This window comes from Miniopterus natalensis, chromosome 18, assembly GCF_054644295.1.
Source record: "Miniopterus natalensis isolate mMinNat1 chromosome 18, mMinNat1.hap1, whole genome shotgun sequence".
Taxonomy (NCBI): Eukaryota; Metazoa; Chordata; class Mammalia; order Chiroptera; family Miniopteridae; genus Miniopterus; species Miniopterus natalensis.
Genome location: NC_142098.1, coordinates 34,030,146 through 34,053,989, shown reverse-complemented (window position 1 = coordinate 34,053,989; position 23,844 = coordinate 34,030,146). Strand labels below are relative to the sequence as shown.

The 23,844-nt window shown below is 57.2% G+C and overlaps 2 protein-coding genes across 7 annotated transcripts in view; one reads left to right on the top strand and one right to left on the bottom strand.

Moving 5' to 3' along the window:
• The first annotated feature begins 1,532 nt into the window (after positions 1–1,532).
• Positions 1,533–13,219, top strand: CAPN12 (calpain 12). Its single transcript, XM_016206492.2, has 21 exons — positions 1,533–1,783; positions 2,330–2,399; positions 2,546–2,664; positions 2,845–2,978; positions 3,701–3,869; positions 4,739–4,813; positions 4,885–4,970; positions 5,039–5,113; positions 5,660–5,823; positions 5,904–6,133; positions 6,596–6,607; positions 6,798–7,006; positions 7,227–7,269; positions 7,353–7,412; positions 7,824–7,881; positions 8,243–8,313; positions 8,413–8,475; positions 9,375–9,453; positions 12,063–12,179; positions 12,277–12,335; positions 12,431–13,219. Exons 1-21 carry the CDS (start codon positions 1,547–1,549, stop codon positions 12,455–12,457), a joined length of 2,157 nt encoding a protein of 718 aa, XP_016061978.2. The 5' UTR covers positions 1,533–1,546; the 3' UTR covers positions 12,458–13,219.
• The window catches only part of ACTN4 (actinin alpha 4), a 68,000-nt gene continuing 57,147 nt past the window's right edge, over positions 12,992–23,844 (bottom strand). For 2 of the 6 annotated variants that reach the window (XM_087826651.1, XM_087826652.1), the window contains exons 12-22: positions 21,535–21,685; positions 19,471–19,579; positions 19,135–19,275; positions 18,879–19,061; positions 18,651–18,785; positions 17,378–17,557; positions 16,438–16,584; positions 15,506–15,586; positions 15,145–15,210; positions 14,396–14,554; positions 12,992–14,271 (exon numbers count right to left, since the gene is read on the bottom strand). In XM_087826651.1, coding sequence (XP_087682777.1) covers positions 14,113–14,271; positions 14,396–14,554; positions 15,145–15,210; positions 15,506–15,586; positions 16,438–16,584; positions 17,378–17,557; positions 18,651–18,785; positions 18,879–19,061; positions 19,135–19,275; positions 19,471–19,579; positions 21,535–21,685 — 1,511 coding nt within the window. In that variant the 3' untranslated portion in view covers positions 12,992–14,112. The remainder of the gene's footprint in view (positions 14,272–14,395; positions 14,555–15,144; positions 15,211–15,505; positions 15,587–16,437; positions 16,585–17,377; positions 17,558–18,650; positions 18,786–18,878; positions 19,062–19,134; positions 19,276–19,470; positions 19,580–21,534; positions 21,686–23,844) is intronic. The other 4 variants (XM_087826650.1, XM_016206490.2, XM_016206489.2 and 1 more) reach the window with 2 other exon arrangements.

The window sequence follows — 23,844 nt, the reverse complement described above, 5'->3', positions numbered from 1 at the left end:
GAAGGGTTCTGGGTTCGATTCCGGCCAAGGGCATGTACCTCCATTGCAGGCTCGATCCCTGGCCCCGGTCGGTGCTCGAGCGGGAGGCAACCAATTCATTTGTCTCTCTCACATCAATGTTTCTGTCTCTCTCTCTCTCCCCCTTCCACTCTCTCTGAAAGCAATGGAAATATCCTTGGGTGAAGATTAAAAAAGAAAAAGAAAAAAGAAGCAGGGGCTAGAGGTGATAGGTGCTCACAGATGGATCCTCAGTATGTAGTCATCACATCTGATGTTTATTGAGCACTTACTGCTCTGAACGTGTCCCATATATTAACTCATTTGCTTCTCACACAACAATCGTCTGAGGTAGGCCCTATTATTACCCCCATTATAGAGATGAGGAAACTGAGGCACAGAAATGTTAAGCAACTTATCCAAGTTGTAGAGTAGGGATTCAAATGCAGGCTCTCTGGCTCCTAACCACTGTCACCTGCCTCACGCAGGTGGGGGTGGTCTTGACAATTCTGCAGGAAGAAAACCTGTTTTATAACCCTCTTTTGGTGGCCATATAGCTGAGGGGCTCAAATAGTATCTATTGGTCCACTTAGAGGGAAAGATGCCAGAAAGCTGAGGGACATCTGGGTGCCACAGAGGTGACAAGGTTCTGCCAGGGCAGGAGACCTGCACTGAGGGTGGAAGGTCTGCTGGGACAAAAACTGGTGAATTTCTGGCCTCTCAGAGCCTAGTTTGCCCATTTCCTCCAATGGCCCCAGCATCCTTTTGCAGAAACACTGCTCCACCAGGCCCTGAGTCATTGCAGGCAATGCAGGGTGTCATGGTCACCAGGGGGCCGGGCTCCCAGCCCAGAGCAGCCCTGCCTGAGGCAGCCAAGCTGAGACCTGCTTTGTCGGGGAGGAGGGAGCCGGGCGTCCTGATGGCTCTGGCCTCGCTGCGGCTCACTGAGGAGTTACAGGGTAGAGAGAAGGGCCGAGAAGGACAGGCAGCGAGGCAGGCACACTGAGAAAGAGACAAAGAGGGCGAGGGACAAGGGAAATACGGACAGAGACAGACAAAACCAGAGGGAGACAGGCGATGAGGGTGGTGGACAGAGAATGAAGCCGAGGTGGAGATACAAAGGCAGGCAGAGAAAATGTCAGGTGGCGAGAGGGAGGCGATGGGTACAGCAGTAGACATGCTGCCCCAGCCCCACAGAGGGAGACACGCTGGGACACGCTTGCAGAAACATACCCCTCACACTGACCTCCTTCTAGGAACCCCCACAGTGGCAGTCGGTCCTCCCTCAGCTCTGCCCTCCTCTCTTGCTGCTGGCCAAGCCCATTAAGCTGCTATCCTGGCCACAACTGAAGGCCCCACGCCCCGGGGAGGAAACCACTGAAGAGGCGTCCATGCTCCCCTGCACCCCAAACCATCAATTAGTATTAACGAGGGAAGGCTTCTCGCTGCCTAAAGACCCCCATCCGGGCTCAGAGGGAGGGAGGCCCCACCCCCCGTGACTCAGGACGTTAAAGGGCCTGGGGCGAGCCTGTGAGCCTGGAGTATCCAGATGGCGTGTGGCAGCGGGAAGGTCACCATCCAGCTGGTGGACGAGGAGGAAGGACCTGGAGCCCGGGACCCGAAGCCTTTTAGAGGCCAGAGCTATGAGGCAATCCAAGCAGCCTGCCTGGATGAGGGGATCCTGTTCCGAGATCCCTACTTCCCTGCTGGCCCAGATGCTCTTGGCTATGACCAGCTGGGGCCGGACTCAGAGAAGGCCAAAGGAGTAAAATGGATGAGGCCCCATGTAAAGTGTGGCTCGGGGTTTGGCTCTGGGTCTGAGGGAGGAGGGGCTGGGGCCTGGACTCCTGGGTCTGAGGGAGGAGGGGCTGGGGCCTGGACTCCTGGGTCTGGGTCTGAGGGAGGAGGGGCTGGGGGCCTGGGCTCCTGGGTCTGAGGGAGGAGGGGCTGGGGGCCTGGGCTCCTGGGTCTGAGGGAGGAGGGGCTGGGGGTCTGGAATCCTGGGTCTGGTCTGAGGGAGGAGGGGCTGGGTGCCTGGACTCCTGGGTCTGGGTCTGAGGCAGGAAGGACTGGGGTCCTGGACTCCTGGGTCTGAGGGAGGTGGGCTGGGGGCCTGGACTGTGGGACCAGCCCAGAGCAGGCTCAGCCACCCTGGGTCCCGGAAAGTCGAGGGAAGCCTACGCCTGCCAGGAGGCTTTACAATCCTCCAGTGGGGTTGGAGGTGTTCATTACTCTGGAGCAGTGAGGGTTGGAGGGGACTCAGGCAACTAATGTCCCAGTTGCTCCTTTTCTCCCTTTCCTGGCTGAGGCTTGGAATCTCCATCACCCCCAGGAGTTTTGTGCTGAGCCCCAGTTCATCTGTGAGGACATGAGCCGGACAGATGTGTGTCAGGGGAGTCTGGGTGAGACCACTGAACCCAACCAGAGTCCCCAAATCCTGCAAGTTACAGTTGGGACCCTGACACCTCTGCCCTCGATCTCCCCCCCCCCCCCCCCCGCTCCCCCTCAGTCTCTCCTCTCCCTGGGCCTTAGCCTTCTTTCCTCCAAGGTAACTGTTGGTTTCTTGCTGCTGCTGCCTCCCTCACTCTGCACCCCCGACTCCTGTGCAGAGTGGTGCCCCCTGGACAGGGTTTCCGAGATGGCTATGCAGGCATCTTCCACTTCCAGGTAAAGCTCGTTTTCTCTGTCTATGCCTCAGTTTCCCCCAGGGGACATGGAGTTCATAGTTGCCATTGTTCCCTTGGGGCTGGAATTTTGCACAGGTACAGCAAGGTCAGGGGTCAGAGGTTGGGCCCAGGAGGGGTTGGAGGTTGGAAGCTGAGCGGGGGCCTGCCCTTTCCCCGCCAGCTCTGGCAGTTTGGCTGCTGGGTGGACGTCGTGGTGGATGACAGGCTGCCTGTGCGTGAGGGGAAGCTGATGTTTGTGCGCTCAGAGCAACGGAACGAGTTCTGGGCCCCCCTTCTGGAAAAGGCCTATGCTAAGTAAGGACCCCAACCCCTCGCCCCAGCTTCAACCCCAAGTCCCAGCCAGCAGAGCCCAACCACATGGGACCCCCTGGATCCCCTCAACTTCTGGGATCTTCTAGACACCTAGCTAAGGATCCCAAACCAAGTCACAGCCCCTGGTACCCTAATGTCATACCATCCCCTGAGGCCCTCCAAATTGTAAACACCTTCCTCCACCAACAGGTCACACAAAACATTCTTAGAGACCCAGCAAGCACCAGAATTCTTAAAGAGCCTGAAGTCTCTTATCAGGTCCTGGAGTCACCAAGTCTAAGACTTATCCCCTTGGGGGACCTGTACTCTCAGACAATCTCTCCTGATCCACTGAGAAACCCAAAGCACTCCCCAAAATATTGGGTGTAAGACCTGGGACCCTCAAATCTTTGCTTTTCCCCATCCTGTGGATCTGAAATCCTCGACAAGCCCCATGAGGACCTCAACCTCCCAGAGACTCCAAGTTCCAGACACAGCCCTCAGGGTGCCCAGAATTCTGACAGAGCTCTCTGGAGACCCCCAAATCACGAAGTCCTGGTGGCCCAGGAACCAAAGGCTTCCAGAGTGTGCCACAGTCCCCCACCTCAAGAGTCTGCAAATTTCAGGAATAGCCCCCGGGACTGCACACCCTGGAACAGAGGTCCCCAGATCCTGAAATGCTTGTACATGCCACGGACACCCCTATCTCAGACCTGCTCCCACAGGCTCCACGGTTCCTATGAGGCGATGCGAGGTGGCCACATGAATGAGGCTTTCGTGGACTTCACAGGCGGTGTGGGGGAGGTGCTCTACCTGAGGCAAGACGTCCCAGGCCTCTTCTCCGCCCTGCGCCACGCCCTGGCCAAGGAGTCCCTCGTGGGTGCCACTGCCCTGGTGAGAGAGTCGGATTCCCATGGAGAACCCCCCAGGACCAGTGTACAGGGAGGAGGAAGCATCCTGTGTCCTCCTGCCTTTTACTGTTGGCTTAGCCTTTCTCACAAATCAAACACGAGCAAGTTAAAAGGATATTTATTTGCTCTCATAACTAATGAGCTTCAGGCACAGCTGGATCAAGGTGTTTAGCAGAACTTGTGAATGTTTTTCTACTCCTGGTTCCGGGTTAGCTTCACTCTCAGGCAGGCTTTCCCTTCATGGGCACAAAAGAGGCCCCCACAGTTACCTCCCACCACCCCAGGGGTAAAAAGAAAAGTACCTCTTTCTGAGAATGCCAGGAAAAAGCCCAGGATTGATTTTAATGGGCTCAGCTTGGGTCCTATGTTCATCTGTGACCCAATTACACAGTCACTCACTCACTGAGTCAGTCTAACATTCACTCATCCATGTACTTAACCCTGCACGCACTCACTTACTCACTCACTCACTTTGTCTTTTGTGTTTCTTGGCCTCCTGCCCCTGCCTGTTCTGTATCTTTGTCTCTAGGTCTCTGTCCCTCTCCTCTTTCCATCTATTTCTGTCTCTTGTCTCCATCTCCCTCTCTCGCCTTCATTCACCAACTCCCATCCCCTCTCGGAGCCCTGTGTCATTCAGTTGGGTGCCCTGGTTGACTTTGCTTTGGTGGCAGGAGGTCGTGGGATTGAGAGGAGCAGCCACCCAAACCCCTCCCCCTGCCTGCAACTCCAAGTCCCAGCCAGCAGACCCCAGTCACATGGGACCTCCAGAGGGAACAAGGAGCAGAGAAGGCACAGATCAGAGGGAGGGGTCCTGTCCCTCAACGTGGCCTCACCATCCTGTCCTCTGCCCAGAGTGATCGGGGCGAGTACCGTACAGAAGATGGGCTGGTGAAGGGACATGCCTATTCAGTCACGGGGACGCACAAGGTGAGCAACCCCCTGGGTGGGCTGGCAGGGGGTGTCCAGGCCCTAACTCCCACTGATGACGCTACCCTCAGGTGTCACTGGGCTTCACCAAGGTGCAGCTGCTGCGGCTGCGGAACCCATGGGGCCGCGTGGAGTGGACCGGGGCCTGGAGCGACAGGTGGGATGGATCTGGGGGGGGAGGGGCTTCGTCCCACCTGCCCAGCCTTCACACCCCGGTCTCCCCAGTTGCCCGCGCTGGGACGCGCTCCCCACTGAGTGGCGAGATGCCCTGCTGGTGAGGAAGGAGGACGGTGAGTTTTGGTGAGTAGGAGAGGCCCCCACCCTGCCCCAGGGAGGGGTGCCACCTGCTGGGGCTCAGGGAGGGGGCAAGTCCTGCTTGAAGGGAAAAGGCAGAAGTTCATGGGGATGGGTCCTAATGGGGAGAAACTGTCCACATGAGCACTAATTTGTGGTGGGCTTCTATCTGAGGGAGTTGAAGAATTAGTAGTAATTTTAGGGGGACTGGGAACATAGTAATCTCTGGGAGGTTGAAGGGGGATGGATAATATTTAGGGCAATTGAGGGGCTTGGTGACACGGGGCATTTCTTGAGATTTGGCAATATTGAAGGGCTGAAGGACATTTGTTGGTAATTGACAATGTTTGAGGGGAGTTTGAGGATCTTGGCTATTTGTGGGGCATTCCTGAGGATGTAGAGAAATCTGGGGGACCTGGAGGGCTCAGGGATTTGGGGGTCACTCTGGAAACATATTATTTGGTGGACAGAAGGGAACTTGACAATAGTTGAGGAATTTGGCGTCCTTGTGATTGGGGGCTGGGCCGGGTCTGACTGCGGTCCACTGTCCAGGATGGAGCTGCAGGACTTCCTCCGACACTTCACCACAGTCCAGATCTGCTCACTGAGCCCCGAGGTGCTGGGCCCCAGCCCGGCCGGAGGGGGCTGGCACACCCATATCTTCCAAGGCCGCTGGGTGCGAGGCTTCAACTCCGGCGGGAGCCAGCCTGCTGCCGGTGAGGTCTGGAGGGGACCCTGAGAGGCAATCACGGGGGCTGTAGCAGGCCGGTAACCCCATTTCTTTCTCCGCTTCTAGAAACCTTCTGGACCAACCCCCAGTTCCGGCTGACGCTGCTGGAGCCCGACGAGGAGGATGAAGATGAAGACTGGCCCTGGGGGGGCTGCAGGGCTGCAGGGGCTCGACGCCCTGCCCGAGGGCGCCGAGTCCCCAAGTGCACTGTCCTCCTGTCACTCATCCAGCGCAACCGGCGGAGCCTCAGGGCCCAGGGCCTCACGTACCTCACTGTGTGCTTCCACGTGTTCCAGGTGGGACCCCTGGGCTGCAGAGAGGTGGCAGGGAGCAGGGAGACATGGAGGGGCGGGGGCCAAGGGAGGATCGGAGAAGGCCAAGAGGGGCCGGGGAGGCTAAGGGCAGGGGCAGAGAGAGAGATTGGGCTCTAGCGCATGCTAAGGCAATCAGAGAATCAGAGGGGAGTCAGGGAGAGACGGAGGGGCTAGGAGGGCAGAGAGAGGGTGGGGGTCAGAAGGGTCAGGAGGGAGTCAGAGAAGGGGGGGGGCTGAGGATCAGGGAGGGGCAAGGAGCAGAGAAGGCAGATAAGAGGGAGGGATCCAGGAGGGGTCAGAGAGAGCCTTGGACAGGGACTGAGGGCCAGGGGCTTAATGAGAGTGGAATGGGAAGAAAAGAGAGGGAGGGGTATGGAGGAGGCAGGGAGGGAATTTTGAGGGTCCCCCCCACCCGCAGCCTGACTCCCCTTGCTCTTCTTACAGATCCCAGAGGAGGTGGGTTTCCGATGGGACCCCAGATCCCAAACTCTATCCCCAAACTAGCCCTGAAGCCTCAGACAACCTGCAGTGGGACCAGGGTGGCCTGGGCGCTTGGCGTGCCGGGTGGACGAGCGGGTTTTCTCGGGGCGTTCGGGAGGGCCCGGCGGGGGCTTGGCCCGTCCTGCTCACGCCGCCCGGCCCGCAGCTGCTGGGCCTGTGGGACTCCTCGCAGAGTCGCGCGCTCCTGCGGGGCCTGCTGCGCGCCGACCGCTCGCCCCTAAGCGCCCGTCGCGACGTGAGCCGCCGCTGCCGCCTGTGCCCCGGCCACTACCTGGTGGTGCCCAGCGCCGCCCGCGAGGGCGACGAGGCCGACTTCACACTGCGCATCTTCTCCGAGCGCCGCCACACGGCCGTGTGAGCCCAGGCCCCAGATCCGCCCTCGGGATCTCTGGCCCTGCTAGCCTGGGGGAGGGGACCCCTGACTCATCTCCGGAATCCGTGGCCCCAGTGGATCAGTACAGGGCCCCAGGATCCTGCCTAGACCCCACCCATCCCTCAGCTGAGACCCCGTTCGCCCCAGTCCCCAGGAGCGGGGTGAGCAGCCCCTCCCCCACTTCCGGTCTGTAATTTGCAGGGAGATCGATGACGTGATCAGCGCCGATCTGCACGCTCTGGCGGTGAGGGGCTGCCCCAGGAGGGGGCACGACGGGGTGGGGGTGGGGACCCTCTTGGCTACAACTAAACTCTCCCCACCCCACAGGCCCCCAACATTCCCCTAGAGCTGGGGTTGGAGCAGCTGTTTCAGGAGCTGGCAGGAGAGGTGAGGAGGTGGGGACAGGGCTAAGGGGGTCCCACCCCTTCCCTTACCCTGAATGCCTAATTTCCCCCCTCTGTTCTTAAATTGCATGACCTCTCAAAATGCTCACAGCTCTCCCCTGCCTCAGGGCCTTTGCTCCGTCTGAGAGCTCTCTCCCTTCACCCACCCCTGCCCAGGCTACTCCTTCCTCTTTCCTGCCCTTGGCTTAAAGCTCTCCTAACCCTCCCCAGGCTGGTCAGTCACATGCCCTCTATGGGATCCCACAGCCCAGGGCTTCCCCATTGCAGCCCTGACCACCCTCCCTGGACTGTGAGCTCTGGAGAGGGCAGGCCTGGGCCATCTGCTCTGTCCCCAGCGCCTTGTTGAATGGCTTCCTGAGTGAATGGCCTCATAACTGGCTCTCTCCTTGACCAGGAGGAAGAACTCAGTGCCACTCAGCTCCAGACCTTATTAAGCATCGCCCTGGAGCCTGGTGAGCTGGGGATCAGAGTGGTCCTCACGGGGAGCAATCCTCACGGGCGCCCTATGTGTGTGAATCTATGCTGCTGCTGGGAGTCAGGCCTCAGGAACCCTGGGCTCAGCCTGATGGCGTTTCCTCATACATGGGTCCTGTGGCAAGGCAACAGCCACTCATAAGCCCTTTTCCTTTAAGGGAGAGGCAGGGAGTGTGGCTGCTACTAGCACTCAGAACCCCCTTAAAAAATCCCAGCTCGGTTAGTTACCAGAAATCCTTTGACTCTGTGTGCCTGTTTCTGTAAAATGGGGGTGCAGTAATCCCTATCACTCACAATGATGGCCGGCCCATAGGAGTTCAGGGTTTTTGTTTTCTGTAGCCAGAACCCACACCTGGACCCTCAGAGAGATTGGACTCAGGACCTGTGAGCAACTGCTGCAGTGTTTTGGGGTATATGATGGGAGCCGTGCCTGGGTAGGGAGGATGGGGATGTTGGGGGCCTCTGCTCCCCTTCTGGGGACTGACTTTAACCAGATGTGCCATCTCCAGCATGGGCGACGCCTGGCCTTTCACCACTTCCAGCAGCTCTGGGGCCACCTCCGGGAGTGGCAGGTAAAGTGGGGCCTTGGGTGGTGCCATCTCTGGGAAGGAGACACACTTTACTAACAGGGACACAGATGCTCTGTGGGCTGGCAGAGCAGGGGGACTGGCCCATACCATGCCAGCTTGGAGAGATCTGGCTGGGATGTCCCTGCCCCATCACCCTCTGTGGTCCCTCTCGGGGCAATGACCAGCTCAGGCATCAAGAACGAGCACTGGCTCTGGTCCCGGGTTGGCATTTCAGCTCTCAGCTCAGCCCCTTTCTGGCTGTGTGATCTCAGGCCAGTAACCTCCCCTTGGAGGCAACTTTGCTTGTCTAGCAATGGGAGGTGGAGATCCCCCCCAACCCTACCCGCCAAAACCACGAGAGAAGCAAATGGTCTAAGGCCTGTCTATACTAATAATGGTGATAAGCCACCATTTACTGAGCCCTCACTAGGCCCCTTGTGGGTAGTCTTAGCATGTCCTCAACAACCTTGTTACTGTTCTGTTTTTAAAAAAATACATCTTTATTGATTTCAGAGAGAGGAAGGGAGAGAAACATTAATCATGAGAGAGTCATTGATTGGCTGCCTCCTGCACGCCCCCTACTGGGGATTGAGCTTGCAACCCGGGCATGTGCCCTGACTGGGAATCAAACTTCGGTCTCAGTGATCTCCTAGATCCTAGGTCAATGCTGAACCACTGAGCCACACCAGCCGGGCATTGCTCTTACTGTTGATCCCATTTTACATACTGGGAAACAGGGGCCCAAAGGGGTGAAGCTGCTTCCCCAGGGCACGAAGCCAGGAAGGAAGGGAGCTGGGGTGGGAACCCAGGCTGTCTGGCCTCCGAGACTCCCTTCCAGCCCTCTTCAGGGAGCTCAGGGGCCTGGAGGGTGGGCCTGACCCATTGTTCCCCATCCCACCCAGGCCATATTCGACAAGTTTGACCAGGATGTGTCTGGGACCATGAACTCCCACGAGCTGAGGCTGGCGCTGAATGCTGCAGGTATGGACAGAGGCCCTGGGGTGAGTCATGGGGACAGGATCCGCTCCCCCTCCTGCCCCTTATCCTTAGAGGCCCGGCAGCCCACTCAGCTGCCAACATCCACAAAACTGACACCTTAGCTTGTTGTCAGCTCTTGGCAGGGACTGTGTGACCCTGAGAAGCCAAGAGGGATAATCCTGTGCGTGTGGGGAAAGGACCCTGTGAGAAGGGGATGGCCCAGGCACTGGTGTCTGAGAGGCCCTGGTCCCCAGGGCATGGAGGCAGAATGTCCTGTATTCCCGAGCTTGGGTCGGAATCCTAACTGGACTTACTCTTTGGGGCCCTGCCCTGGGCACATGTGCCCACCTCCTTGAGCCTCTACTTCCCTCTGTAAAGTGGCTCCAACACAGGGTGGCTGCGAGAGTGCGACCTTCTCCCTTGTGTGGAGGGGGCTGGGGAGGGAAATCAAACAGGAACTCCCAGATCCGCACCTACTGCACAGCGAAGTGAAGGGTAAGACAAGGGGAGGTCAAAGATCCAGGGACAGGCAAGGAAAGAAAGGAGCCCAAGACAGAGGGGGAGGGATGGAATCAGAGAGAAGGGACAGTGAGAAATGGAGTCCCAGACAGACAGCAGGGGCGAGAGAGGATGAGGGAAAGGTGTAAGTTTGTACTGTTTGTTAGTATCACCGAGCGCCTGGTAGAAGAAAACTGATCATATACTCTGGAGGGGCTGGCGCTCTGTGGTACAGCCAACAGAGCACCTAGGTCAGATGGTGGGAAGTGCTGGGGCCAAAGAAGCAAGCAGCTCAGGGTGCAGGAGGTGGGAGGGGTGAGGCAGGGCGGGCAGAGGAGGCTTCGCTGAGGTTTCAGCAGACCCAAAGGAGTGTGCCTTGGGGACACTTGGGCAATTGTTCTAGGCAGAAAACAACTAGTGCAAAAGCCCTGAGGTGTGGGCCTGTACCCCAAGGAGGCTGGTGTGGAGATGACAAGCAGCCAGTGTGGCTGAAGCCAAGTGGGGCAGGGGAGGTCAAAGGAAAGATTGGTGGTGGTGCGGGGGAGACAGGAGAGCCCCATGAGGCATCGTGAGGACTTTGGCTCTTTAAAAATTTTAAGTTATGTATAAGAGGGAAGAGGGAGAGGTAGGTCTAGGGTCAGGGTGCACGGGGCTGGAGCGACAGCAGTGTCTGGAGGAGGGAATGCCAGAGAGGGGGCCAGCAGGAAGCAAACTCTGAGACCCAGGAACAGGTGGGCAGTCTCAGGATGGGGGCATTGGCAGAAAACCTGATCCGATTCCGTCATAGTCTTTGCTCCACGAATAGTCCCTGAACACCTGCTCTGCTTGAGGCCCTGGGCCAGCTTATGTTGGTGACCAGAAACCCTTTCCTGACCCCCATGGCTTCCAGTCCAGGGAAAGCCCAGAGTGGTCAGGGTGGGGATGGGGGAGGCCCAGAGGAGATGCACGATGCTGTGTGCTGGGAGTATCTGAGGGGCTTCCTGAAGAAGTGTGAGATGAGGAGGAGTGCCTCAGGCCAAGAGGGGAAGAGGTGTTCTGGGCAGAGGGGACAGCATGTACAGAGGAGGCAAGAAGCCCAAGGTCCAAGTGGAGGAGGGGAGGAGAGTGGGAGGCAAGGTTCGGTCTGTGAGGGCCACCATGTGCTCGGGACAATGGGGCCCTGGGGAGGGGTAACCAAGAGGTCATGGTCATTAGCAGTGAGCCTTGGGTAAAGTAGGTGAGGGACTTCACAAGTACCAGGGGACCCTGGGCAGGACCCCACATGAGGCACCACAGGACAGAGCCCACGAGAGTGGTCAGAGGAAGCTGAATTTCCATGAAAGGACAGCAGGAATTCCATCTAGAGGGGGCAACTGAAGGGCTCTTGCCCCTTCCACCTCCTCTGCCTGGGGTTTCCCATTACTCTGGGCACAGAAGCTCCACCCTGAGGGCAGACACAGGCCAGCGGTCACACCATCAGGATGAGGGGCGGCCCTGCCCACCCCCGACTTTCCAGGGCACCCAGAACAAGGCACAACGTGATGGCACTTGATGAGTATTTGTTAAATGAACACACAGAGTGTGGGGGGGTGGGCTTTAGGAGGCAGCAGAAGCCAGTGAAATTATCCTCGAACTATTTATTTAGACCTGGGGACACGGAGGAGCAGTCACGCTGCAACCTTGAGTCCTGAAGCGTTATCTGTGACCTGGGAGAACCAGTGTTTGCAGCTTTGAGAAGCCTGTTTAGATTCCTCATCAGAGATGTTTCCTAAACTTTAGAAATCCCAATATGGAGTATAAAGAAACTGGCTCCATATGGAACTGATAGAATGTTTTGCTACACAGAAAAATATCCCAGGGCCCACTAGCAGAAATGCTGCCATTTATAGTAGTAGAAACACTGGCACAATTGGTATGTGCCAGACACTGTCCTAAGCTCTCTACACAGAACATCTTCACACTTCATGGAGTCGGGGCTGTCATAGTTACCATTTGACAGATGAGGAAACTGAGACCCATAGTGACCCAGTTGGGTAGAGGCAGAGCTGGGATTTGAGAGGTGGGAACAGGCCCCCATGGTGCCATGCTTAGGGAGGCTTCATGGCAGGCCAGGCTCAGAGGCAGCCTCTCCCTAGGCTTCCACCTCAACAACCAGCTGACCCAGGCACTTACTAGCCGTTACCGGGACAGCCGTCTGCGTGTGGACTTTGAGCGCTTTGTGTCCTGTGTGGCCCAGCTAACCTGCATCTTCCGTGAGTGCCACCCCTGGCATGGGCGGGGCACAGGGAGGTTTTCTCCCAGGGCAGGGGGACTGGGATAGTGGGCACTCACCCACCCCTCTCTGCACAGGCCACTGCAGCCAGTACCTGGACGGGGGCGAGGGTGTCATCTGCCTGACCCGCAGACAGGTGAGTGCAGGCTGGAGAGAGGGGGCAGCCCAGGGCGGCTAAGGCAGGCGTCCCAGGAGACCCCTGCCTCAAGCCCACTGCCTTTTCTCACCCAGTGGATGGAGGTGGCCAACTTCTCCTAGAATCTCGGCACAGGAGCACCTGTAGCTGGAGGTGGGAGAGCTGCTGGGAGCCCTGCCTTTCTGTCAGCTTGGACCAGGGTTTATGCCACAGCAAGGGGGTCCTGAGCCAAACCAGCCTCCCCCGGCCCCTCCACCTCCCTGCCTGGCATTATGGGGGATGATGCTCTGACATCAGGCAACGGTTCAGAGCATGGCCTTGGGAGCCGGCCTGCCTGGAGTTGATTTCTGGCCCTACCACTCACCAGCTGGGTGACACTGGGCAGGTCACTGCCCTTTTGTGCTCTGCTCTCCTCGCCTATAAACAGGGAGGACGGCAGCGCTCTTCTTGGGCAGGCTACATGAGTCAGTGCTGGGTGCTCAGAACAGTGCCTGGCCTTGACTGGGCCCCCAGCAGCACTCTTATTTTACACACTCATGGGGAACAGGGATTGTGGCACCCCCAGATCCCGCCTCGCTCTGAGGAGAGGTACTGCATCACTGCCCTGCTGAAAAGTGGAGAGGAGAGCTAGAAAAAGAGAAGATACAGTAGACGCCTTCTTAAAAATATTACATGTTTTATTATCCTGTCCCCAGAAGGGTGGTTTATCCAGAAACCAAGAAAAAAATCAGAATAAAACAAAAGGAGTGGGAGAAAGGAACAAAACCATCAACTAACAGGCAGCCAGGCCAGCAGCCCACCCTCCACCTCAGGAGGGTCCCCAGAGACCCATGCCCGACGACAGACAACAGAAAAATCAATAAGGGGCTGAGGGAGGGGAGCAAATCAGCTATGTCTTCATTATGAGAGCAAGAGGCGGCGAAGATATGTTGCTAGGTGAATATATATTTATATAATAAATCCGTAAGTTAATAAAGTAAATAGTAATTCTCTCAAAGTTTTAATTTTTTTTATAGTTTTTTTGTGATTTTTTTTTTTTTTTTTTTTTTTTGGTTTTGGTCCTTAGAAAATCGAGACGCAAGTCCAGACAAAGCAAGGTGGGAGCTGGTTGGGGTCAGGGGTAAAAGGCTGGGCTGCCCAATCCCACTCCTCTGTTGCAGAAAGGGGGGGGCACTGAGTTGTACCCCTCATTTCCTGGCAATCGCAAAGGAGGGGAGGAGGGGTGAAGGGGGCAGGGTGGGGTCCTCTTTCCTATTGGGCTGTGGTGCCCTCTGCTGGGCTCATCACAGGCGTGAGCAGTTCCTGGACAAGGCACATAGGGCTTTGGCCTGGATGTGGGAGGCCTTGAAGGGACCTCGGGAGCAAAGGAAGGAAGGGGCAGGTTGTGGAGGGCATTCCTTGGGCCTGGAGGGGACCTGTTTTGCTGTGGGGATCCCCTGTCCCCTCCACATAGTTAAAAAAAACAAAAACAACAACCAACACATCATATATATTTACCAGACCAGAAGTGCTGACCCCAAAAAGTCTCCCATACCCCTATCCAGGGGGAGGGGGAAGAGAACCTCCTGGCCAACTGACAAAGAGAGAGGAGAGAGCCTGCCCCAGCCCCTCCCTGCCCACCCCCCCACCCCCCAGAAAGGACTGACAGAGTGCTTTGCATAGATACAGAGTCAGAGGAGCAGGACCAGGGAGGCCCCACAGTAGGGAAAGGGGCTCCCCCAGCCCCTCCTGGAGGCTGTGAGGAGGGGGTGTTTGGTCAGGGCTCTCCATGGGGGCCTCACAGGTCACTCTCGCCATACAGGGCTGTAGAGAAGGACTTGTAGTCAAGGGCACCAGGCATTGCATCAGGGCCCTGGTATGGTGCCATGCGGGCAATGCAGTACTCGGCCTGGTCAGGGGGCAGCTCTCTCCGAAGTTCCTCAGCTGTGATGAAGTTCTGGGGACAGCAAGGCGGGACTTTGGGCCACCTGCACCCACAGTGGCCCCCAGCCCCTCATGCCCAGTCCTGCCTGCAGAGCCTCTTCCTGTTGGCCCCAGGTGCTCAGAGGAGTCTGGCTTACCTTGTCCCCAGCCAGGACCTTGAAGGAGGCGATCACCTGGTCAGCTGTGTCTGTGTCGGTGGTCTCCCTGGACATGAAGTCGATGAAGGCTTGGAAAGTCACAAGGCCGCTGTGGTTGGGGTCAACCACACTCATGATGCGGTTGAACTCAGCATCGCCCTGTTAGGCAGGAGTGGGGCAGGGGAAAGGCAACATTAGAGTGGGGCAGGATGGCGGGGCTGGAGCAGCAGAACCCAGCTAGGAGGGCAGGGCCCGAACCCAGGGCACACGCCAGGTTGTCAGCCTGCCTCCAAGGGACCAGTGCCTTCTCCTCTTCCCCTCCCACATTTTTGGGAAGTGGGGAGTGAGTGGGGTGTAGATCAAACAGGTCTGCTGCTCCTCAGCCCTAGGCTCACAAGTTAGCTCTGGAGGAGGGGCGGGAGAAAGAGAGAAAACAGAAAGAAAAGGGGAGAGAGCGGAGGCCTGAGTTGCTCTCTGCAGACTTCTGAGAAAGGGGGTGGGGGGCTCAGGGAGTCATCGGAGGGACCCCAGCCCAGCAGGTACAGCAGGAGGAGGAGAGAAGGGAGGCTGCACTGATCTGGTGGAGGGGTGTCCCCGAGGACCTTGAAACTGGATGGGGGTGGCACGAAAAGGAGGAAGAGGGGGGAGGGAGAGGAGGTGTAGGAGGGGGGAAGAAGGGAGCAGGAGGAGGAGGGGGGGGGAGGAGGAGGAGGAGTGGCACAGCAGCGAGGGAGGCAGAGGCTGCATACCAGGCTGTATCCTGTGGAGATAAGCAGAGCCCTGAAGTCATCGGAGTCCATGCTGCCTGTCTGTTTCTGCTCGAGGACGCAGGGACAGCAGAAGAGGCCAGGCCCACAGTAGGCAAGAGGGGCAGCCCCATGTGCACAGCAAGGAAACAGGACAGTGGCAGGAGCAGGGGAGACCGAGGCGGCCCCAAGAGACCAGGTAAAGGGAAGAGGTCCAGAAGGACACAGGTAGGAAGGAGGCAAGAGAGCCGGTAAGATGGCAAACACAACGGAGAGGAGTGAAATGGCAAGGGCGGGGAGACAGAAGGAGAGAGAAAGAAGAGCAGTTAATGCCATGGTCCGCTGGGGCCCAGGGTGCGCGTACCTGCCGGTCATTCTCCACGTCGTAGCCCAGGCTGATGAGGCAGGCCTTGAATTCCTCTGGCCCCAGCGCCCCGCCGTGGTCCTGCCGGTGTCCGAAGGCAGGTGTGCAAGGGGTGGTGTGGAAACCAGGCCGCACAGAGGTGGGGAGAGGGGCCAGGGTTACATGCAGAGGGCAGGGGGAGGAGAACACATGGAGGAGGGAAACACAGAATTAGAGGTGATGTGGACAAGGACGCTGGGGCAGATGGAGGGGTGTGAGTGGCCTGGAGGGCAGTCAGAGGCTCCTCCCACGTCCTTGGGGCCAGAGCAGGGTGGGGAGTTGAGTGGTAAAGAATTGAGAATCGAGTACCAGGACTCAGAGGGAGGGGAGAGCACACCTTGCCTCCAGGGTCTGGGGTGGCAGAAAAGGGATTGCACCCCATCCTGTGTGAGACATCAGGGTCCCTGCTTGACGGTGCAGGGCGGAGGTTGCACACTCCTACCCACAGGTGGAAGACGGGCGATGATGACACATCAGGCCCAGCAATGAGTGGGGACTGGGGCAAACTCTGGCACTCAGGCCCTTCCAAAGGGGCTGCCAGACAAAATCTGTGTGTATGTGTGAACTAGATTCATGGCCAGTTCTCAACTCTTGGGTGTGCTGGAACTTTGTCCCAGGGTCTCGTGGGCAGGTTGGCAAGGAAGCACAGCCTGAAGCAGGGCTCAGGACCCCCTTCTATTCCCAAGGGAAGTGCTCATGATGTGGTCGAGGTGATGTGTGTGGGCACCACCTTCCGTTGCTGAGGCCCTGTCAAGCCCTGTGAGCAGTGGCTGGTATGGAGCAACTATGATGTGAATGAACTGACAGATGCAAAGATGAAGGGGGCAAGATGGGACAGTGACAATGGTGACAGCAGGGAGGGAAGATGCCAAGGGGCAGAAGGAGTTGCTTACCTTGTCAAAGTGGTTGAAGGATGCCCGGAACTCCTGCATCTGCTCCTGGCTGATGCCCTTGGCATCTCGGGTGAGGATCTGGTTCTCAACCTCATTGATGGTGCGGGCGATAGTGGTGAGCAGCTGCTCCCAGCCCACTCGGATGTGCTGGGGGAGTAGGGAGGGCATGACTGCAGGCCTGGCTGGTGGGAGTACTAGGACCACCATAGCTGCAGCTGAGGGGGGCTCAGAACTGGGTCCTCCCAACATGGGGTGTGTGTGGCATAGAGTGAGGCTCACTCTAACTCTCCCAAATGCCAGTGCAGGCCCACACTCTCTTGTGCACCTCATCTGCACACAGGGGCAGAGGCATGGCACCTACCTGCTGCCTCTGCCCACCAGCAAAGTTCATGTCACCTTAGTATATATCTGGTGACAGATGTAGCAAAGGGCCAGGGCCCAATACAGGGGCAGGGTCCATGTGAAAACTTTACAGAAGTATGGTGGGCAATATGTAACTGGCTTTCTGGGGAGAAATATCCCCCATTTTGTGGCATCTGTCACGTGCATGCTGTAAATGCTGTCATCATGGATGATTTCAAGCTACCAATGTGATGACAACCAGCCCTGACAGTGTAACCTGGCTGCGGACTGGCACAGACTGGCACACACTGGGTGGATCTGTGTCCTCAAGCGAGGACCCAGTGCTGGGGTTACAGAGGGGTAGGTGCTGCCCTCCCAGCTCTCTCAGCTTGTCCTGAGATGTGTCGTCATGGTGATGGGAGCACAATGTTAGAGAAACAGTGATTTTCTAAAATGTGTAAATATTTTGATCTAGTCTTTTCAGAGTAAAAGAGGAGACAGAGGAAGCAGCAGACGCCTTTCCTACTGGACTGCACAAGGCTCTCCCGTGCTGGGGACAGGGAAAGCAGGGTGTGGGGCACCTGACGGTACAGCATACCTCCATGGTGTAGTTGGTGTGCTTGTTGTCGAAGATGAGGGCCTCCTGGATGAGCTGGTGCTGCTGCTCAAGCAGGTCCAGGTTCGGCTTGTAGTCCACAATGCTGCGCTCATACTGCTTCAGGTGGCTCAGCTGGTCCTCCAGGGTCCCGTTCATCTCAATGGAGATACGCCCGATTTCCTGCACACAAGGCAGGTGCCACTGGGGGTGGGGCTGGTGGACCCTCAGCCACAACTAGCCCCCCAGAGAAGATCTCTGTCGCTGGTTGCCTCCCTGCCACGGTGCCTCCAGCCTGGGGCTTTTGCCCAGGGTCCAGAGACCTGGAAGGCCTGTGACTTGATGATGGTCCCTTCCAGTCCCCCATCCAGTGTAAAATCAGCTGCACTGAGAGTTTCTGTGTTAAGTGCTACACATGCCTAACCTCAATGCACCCTGGACTCCCTATGACAGGCCCTATCTACAGATGTGAAAACTAAGGCCCAAACAGAGCAACTTCTCTGTGAGGCAGAGTCAGGATCTGAACCAGGCCTAGCTGACTTTAGAGCCTGTGGCTCCTGAGCACAGGCACCTGCAATGCCTTGGCTCCCTTGGTGGCCACACTGTGTAGCTGGCACTGAACTGGGGCTGACCATCCTATACCCCTCCCAGGCTGTAGTGAGTTTCATTGAGGCCACACTGGTCAGCGTGTGCCTGGTAGGTAGGGAGCACTTAGTAAGAGGTGGCCAGAAGTGGCAACTGGCATCATTACAACCCTCCCGTGGCTAGGCCACGAGGGTCACTGTAAGCACGCCTCCAGGGTCCGAGCTGGGAACACCTTGATCACAGCTATAACACAGTGCCTGCAGTAGGGCTGGCACTGAGCAGTGCATGGCAGCATTTGTGCAGCGAATGAAATAACTCTTCATCCCCATTTTAGGGAAAACTGAGGAGCAAGGTTAAATTGTGCCTGAGCTCACAATCATGTCAAAGGTAGAGGCAAGACTCGAACCTACCTCTATCTGACTCCTCAGCCAAGCAGACCTCTGGGTGGCACTGCATTTCCATTCATATTGTTGATCTACTCTACTCTCCTAATCCCACAAAGGTCAGGGACCCCCAGCTGGTGAAAGCTGGGACCCACACCCACTAGGCCTCCACGTCCACTGGCCCTGGGAGCACAGGAGATGTCCCACCAGGGGCAGGCAACCTTTTCTGTTCACTGGCCTCCTGCCTACCGGGGGCTCTTTTCCAACTCTGCCTTGAGCTCAGCAGGGTTAGGGTGATGGCTGCTCACCTCCATCTTAGTTTGGATCCAGGGTCCCACGATGTTGGCCTGGCTGGCAAACTGGCGGCGGAGATGCTCGTTGGACTGCTGTTTGCTCTGCTCTTCCAGGAGGGCATGGTCCCGCTTGGGCACCAGCTGCTGCACCTGGGGAAGGGCATGGAGCAGGAGCAGTCAGGGTGGTGGCCCCCTCACCTGGCCAGCCCTGCCCCTGCCCTGGCCCTGAAGAGCTCTGCCCACCTTCTCCCACTTCGAGTTGATGATCTGGGGGGTGACAGTGGTGTAGGGGTTGCTGCCTGACAGTTTGATGTGATTGCTCTCGGCGATCCTCTGGGCCTCCTTGTGGATGGCCAGGATGGCCTCCCGCTCCCTGTCAGCATCTGGTAGTGTTGACTTGAACTGGTCGTGGGCTGAGATCAGACCCTGGGAAAGAAGAAGGGGTGAGGGGCTGCCTAGCCTCTTGGAGGTTCCAGGAGAAGAATGGGTAGTGGCAGACCTCGATCTCCTCAATGGTGTGGACGATGAACATGTCCTGGAGGTCCTCCATGGCACTTTCCATCCAGTTGTTGAAGGGGGCTGCACGCTTGGCGTATTCCAGGTGCAGCTGGTCAATAGTCTCCAGCTGCTTCTCTGTTTTCTGGTTGTGGGGAGGGGCAAGGACAGAAGAGGGAGGTCAGTCAGCAAGCAGAAGGGGGGTGAATGGTGAGGAGGGGTATGGGGGCCCTGAGGGGTCAGAGAATGTCCCCTCTGGGTGAGTCAGGGGAAGCTCAAGGGTCTGGGCATTGAGACCAGTGGGGTAATCAGGCTCCAGGGTAACACTGTCCCCCCTCACCTCTAAGGCTTCCCTGCGACTGTGGGTCAGAGAGCCAAGGGCGTCCCACTGGTCGCAAATCTTCTGGCACCGGGTGTTGACGTTGTGGGAGTCGTAGTAATCCAGCTCACTGCAGGTGGGTGAGAGTGTGGTGAGACCCGCAGGGGCCAGTAAAGGTGTGCCCAGACCCACCTGCCCCAGATGCCCCAGGCCCATTTTAAGCAAGTGATAATTAAGAAAAAAGTGAGCTGATTAGGGTATAGGTATTACTAATCAAATGGCTTAGGTTTGGGAAACCCTGGGTTGATGATCCTTCCTGGCCCTCAGCCATCCACTCCCCCCCATTAGCCCCAGGATTCCCATCTACTCTGGTCCAGACACTTCGATACTCTTAGTAGCAGGGCACTAGGGAATCAGTGTGTACAGGCAAAACCTTGGTGAGGGGTGGAGAGCAGGGAACAACTTTGGAAAGGAACAGGACATGGGGACCGGATGGTTGTGCCACCTGCCTAGATACAGGGGCTGGGGGGAGCAGGCAAGGCCATGAGAGGGAGTGGGGGCAAGGCTGTGCTCAAGGGCCAGGTGGCCTGGGCTCCCTTCTTGCCTTGACCACTTTCTGGCTGTGTGACCTTGGGCAAGGCCCTTCGCCTCTCTGTGCCTCAGTTCCCCCTGTAGCACGGGTGTCAGAAGACATCAACATTTAAGGCTATCAGTCAGCCAGGCTGGGGGACAAAGTAAACTGGTACAGGTAGAGCACTGAGTGCCCTTGGAGTTTCCATCACCACCATTAATCAACACTCAGCCAGGCTCTCCATCAGGGCTCACTATGGCCGGTTCCTGGTCCTCTGACTCATCTTTGGGGGAACCAACAGCACCCTAAACAGCCCTTCCCTTTCTCTCCTCCAGGGCTACTTTCCAGAAAGCTGCTTCAGGGACCCCCTTTCCCTGGCTCAGGGTAATGGGTTTCACATGGCTATTCCCAGTGCTGGAGAAGTAGGTTGGCCTAGGATTTACTCTAAGTCTGTTTCTTAGCAGCTCACCCGTCAACTAAGGAACCTGCTCACGTCCCACCCCACATGATCCCTGTGGAAATCTGTTGTCTGTGGTCTTGCTCTTCAGCCTGGTGTGCCAGATGCAGGGGTTTTATCCCAAGAGAGTCTTGCAGGACCCCAAGGGGTGCCCCCAACAGGGACCCTGTGTTCCAGTATAGGAAGGCCCCATGGTACCTCTGCCTCTGGGTGAGCAAACGGGGCAATGTGGAGGGAATGAGTCAGGGAGTAAAAACTGGCCCTCCCTGGCATGGAGTTCCATAGGGCATCATGATTGGCCCCAGCCAAGAAGGAACAAGCAGAACTCTGGGATGACTGTGGCAGGGTAGGGGTGTCTGTAGAAAGGCAGTTCTAGCCAAGGATCCTATTTTTGAACAGATAGTTATTTTGGGAGCCCCACTGCCCCTCCAGGGCCTATGGATTTTCCATGAAGTAATGGCCTGGGCCTCCTGCTCCCTGGGTCCTCCCTGCTGTTGGCTGTTGCACCGGTGGAATAAGGCCCCCATTCACTGGCTCTGGAGGTTCAGTGTACTAATTGTGTGCACAAGTTTATCTGACTGGGGCAGGGAAGGGAGGGCAAAGAACCCGGCTGCCTGGAAGGCCTTACAATAGTGTATTCTGAGGAGGAGAGGGAAGGAGTTGTGCAGAACAATGGGCTCTCTGTGCACTCAGCGCAGCCAAGTCCCTTGGGGAGGGAGCAGGGATGGAGGTGGGGGGCTGGGCTGCCCACCCTATCAGAGGCCAGGGATCTCCTTGGTGTGGCAGGCAGGGAAGAGGAGCCCAGGGACCTCTAGAGCCTGAAGAATCAAGACAAGGGTCAGAGCATCTAGGTTCCACTAAGTTTCTCCTAAGACGAGAGATGGGCAAAGGCATCACCCCATAAGGCCCTGGCATCTGAAGGAGGGGCGAGGGTGGAGAGGGCTGGGAGCCCCCGCTCCAGGCATGGGGCAGCGGAACCTCGGTTGCAGCCCACCACTTCTCTGGGCAAGGTGTGCTGGAGGGGAAGCAGGTGATGGGCCCATGAGCCCGCACTCACTTGAGCTCTTGAGCAATAGCTGCGATCTGCTCCACACGGTCCTGATGTGCAGCCAGGTCACTCTCGAAGGCCTCGTGCTTGCGGATGAGGGCTTTGATGTCTGAGAGGGTGGCTGTCTCGTAGTCCCGGTGCTTCAGCATGGCTTCCTTCCCTGGGGGTGGGCAGAAGGCAAGACACACTTAGACAACAGGGTACCAGGAGTCCACCAGAGGCCTGTCCAACCAGGGGGAGGAAATGGGCAGACCCACAACCCATCCAGCTAAGAATGGTGCCATGAAAACTAGAAACTTTCGGAACCTTTTTCCTTGACCTTTCTAGGGATCTCTAAGGCCAACTACATCCTGGATGGAGCTGGAAGACACTGTGGTATTGGTGGGCCTGAGCCAGATATCCCAATTCAACACGCGTGTTCTAAACTCAGTGTCCATGAGTGGTAGGAGATTGTAATACTGGGCTGTTTTACCATCTGTGGAGGGCTGTGATCTGGAGAAGAGGCTGGGTGCAGCCCATGCCTCGGCAGGGCAGAGGAAGGGGAAGTGTGACAGTCAGGGTTCTTCCTGGAGCCCACCACTCCTCTGCTTGCTCCCTGGCACTTGGAGGCTGGTTCCCTTGGCAGGGTGTGTGTGTGTGTCTTATCACACATCTACAGGCCACACACTGTCTGAAGGACTTTCCATGTGCAGTGAGGTGGGGCCTGTCATCAGGCCCTTTGAAGGAAGGGAGGAACACTGTTATTAGACCTGGAGCCTAGCTAATTATATGCCCCAGGACAGAAGCCTAAGTGAGCCCTGTAAGCACAGTCAGGTACTGCAGAACTGGTGGAAAATGCCAGCCTGGGAAGGAGTACTGCTTCAGGTAGGCTGCCCTGGGCTGCCCCTAGAGTGGCAGCTCAGAGACGCCCCCCCCACCCCAGCTTGGCACCAGAGTAGTGGAATGGCAGGCAGTCTTTCCAGCTATTCCCTCATCTGTGAAATGGGGCCAACACCAGTGCCTAAAGTCTCAGTGAGGTGGTGTTTGAGAAGGGCAGGCACAGAGCCAGGACCATGGCAATCTCAGTCACCCCGAGGACAGAGCCTGGCATTGGCAGGCGGTAGGCAGCAGCCTGGGAGACTGACTCCACTGGCCCTGCCGCCCCAGCCCTGGGGTAGGACGCTTAACCACAAAGGCAAGCTTGCAATTCCCTTCCCCAAATTGCTTTTTCCCAAGGGTGGGAACCCAAAATAGTAGGTTACCACTTCTCTGCCTCAGCAGAGTTTTAGCAAGGGCTGGCAAGGGATGCACTGGACGACTGGGAGGAGTGGGCCACAGCCATGGCCACCTTGGATGCAGGCCAAGGGGCAGCCACGAAAGGGAATTGGAGTTCATTTTTGTTTCTTTCCCCAGATAACCCAAAGGCCTTCTGTGAAGCATCTACATGGAGGCTCACCCCTATAGGTTGTGAGGGATGTTGAGAAGGGTCAGGAGGCTGGTCTGTCCTTTTGTTTTGCATACGTGGGTGGTACAGAGGCTTCGGACTCCAGGTCTTGGGAATGAGAGTGGGCAGGCCTGCCTGGGGGCTCCGGGCTGACTCATGACACAAGGCCAGATGCCAAAGTGCCTGTGCACCTGCCTGTGGGGAGGCAGGAGTTGGGCGGGGGTGTGTGGAGACCACTGAGCGAGTCGATCCACCCTGGCACAAGATTATGCCAACTTTCCCTAAACTCCTTCACATGAAGGCCAGCCCCTGCGTCACTCCCAGGGAAAGAATGCTGGTAGGTAGGTCATCAGACCCACACCCCTGGGCATCAGGAGACCATCTTCCCAGGGTTTCCTGGAGCCCCAGGTAAGGGACTAAAGAGCTGGTAACATGGGCCAAGAGGCCCTAGAAGGGAAATCCAGAAGGATGATGCCCAGAGCTTGTGGAATGACATGCAAAACATGGATAATGACAGGAGAAAACAGCTCAGTCCAAATGTGGGATGCGGGTGCTGTAAAAATCCACTTGTGTGCACAAAGCCCTCTGATGTAAGAAATACCAAAATCTGCTGGCCTGTGAGTTTCCCAGGCAGGGACCTCACCTACCTGAGGAACTACTGAGCATGGGGAAGGGGCTCAAGAGGCTATTTGTGGGATGAATGAATTAATGAAGTAAATGCCCACATCCCCTCCTCCAGGGTCGGGGGGGTAGAACCATGGGTGCTATTTCTTTGAGGCGTGAGGGAGGTGCCTGCATCCCAGGCCCAGGCCTCTTGCTTGCCTCACCTTCTGGCATCTCCTTTTGCATTCTTTCCCTGGCAGAGGAGGGTTAGGTTATTGCTCTGATCTGGCAGC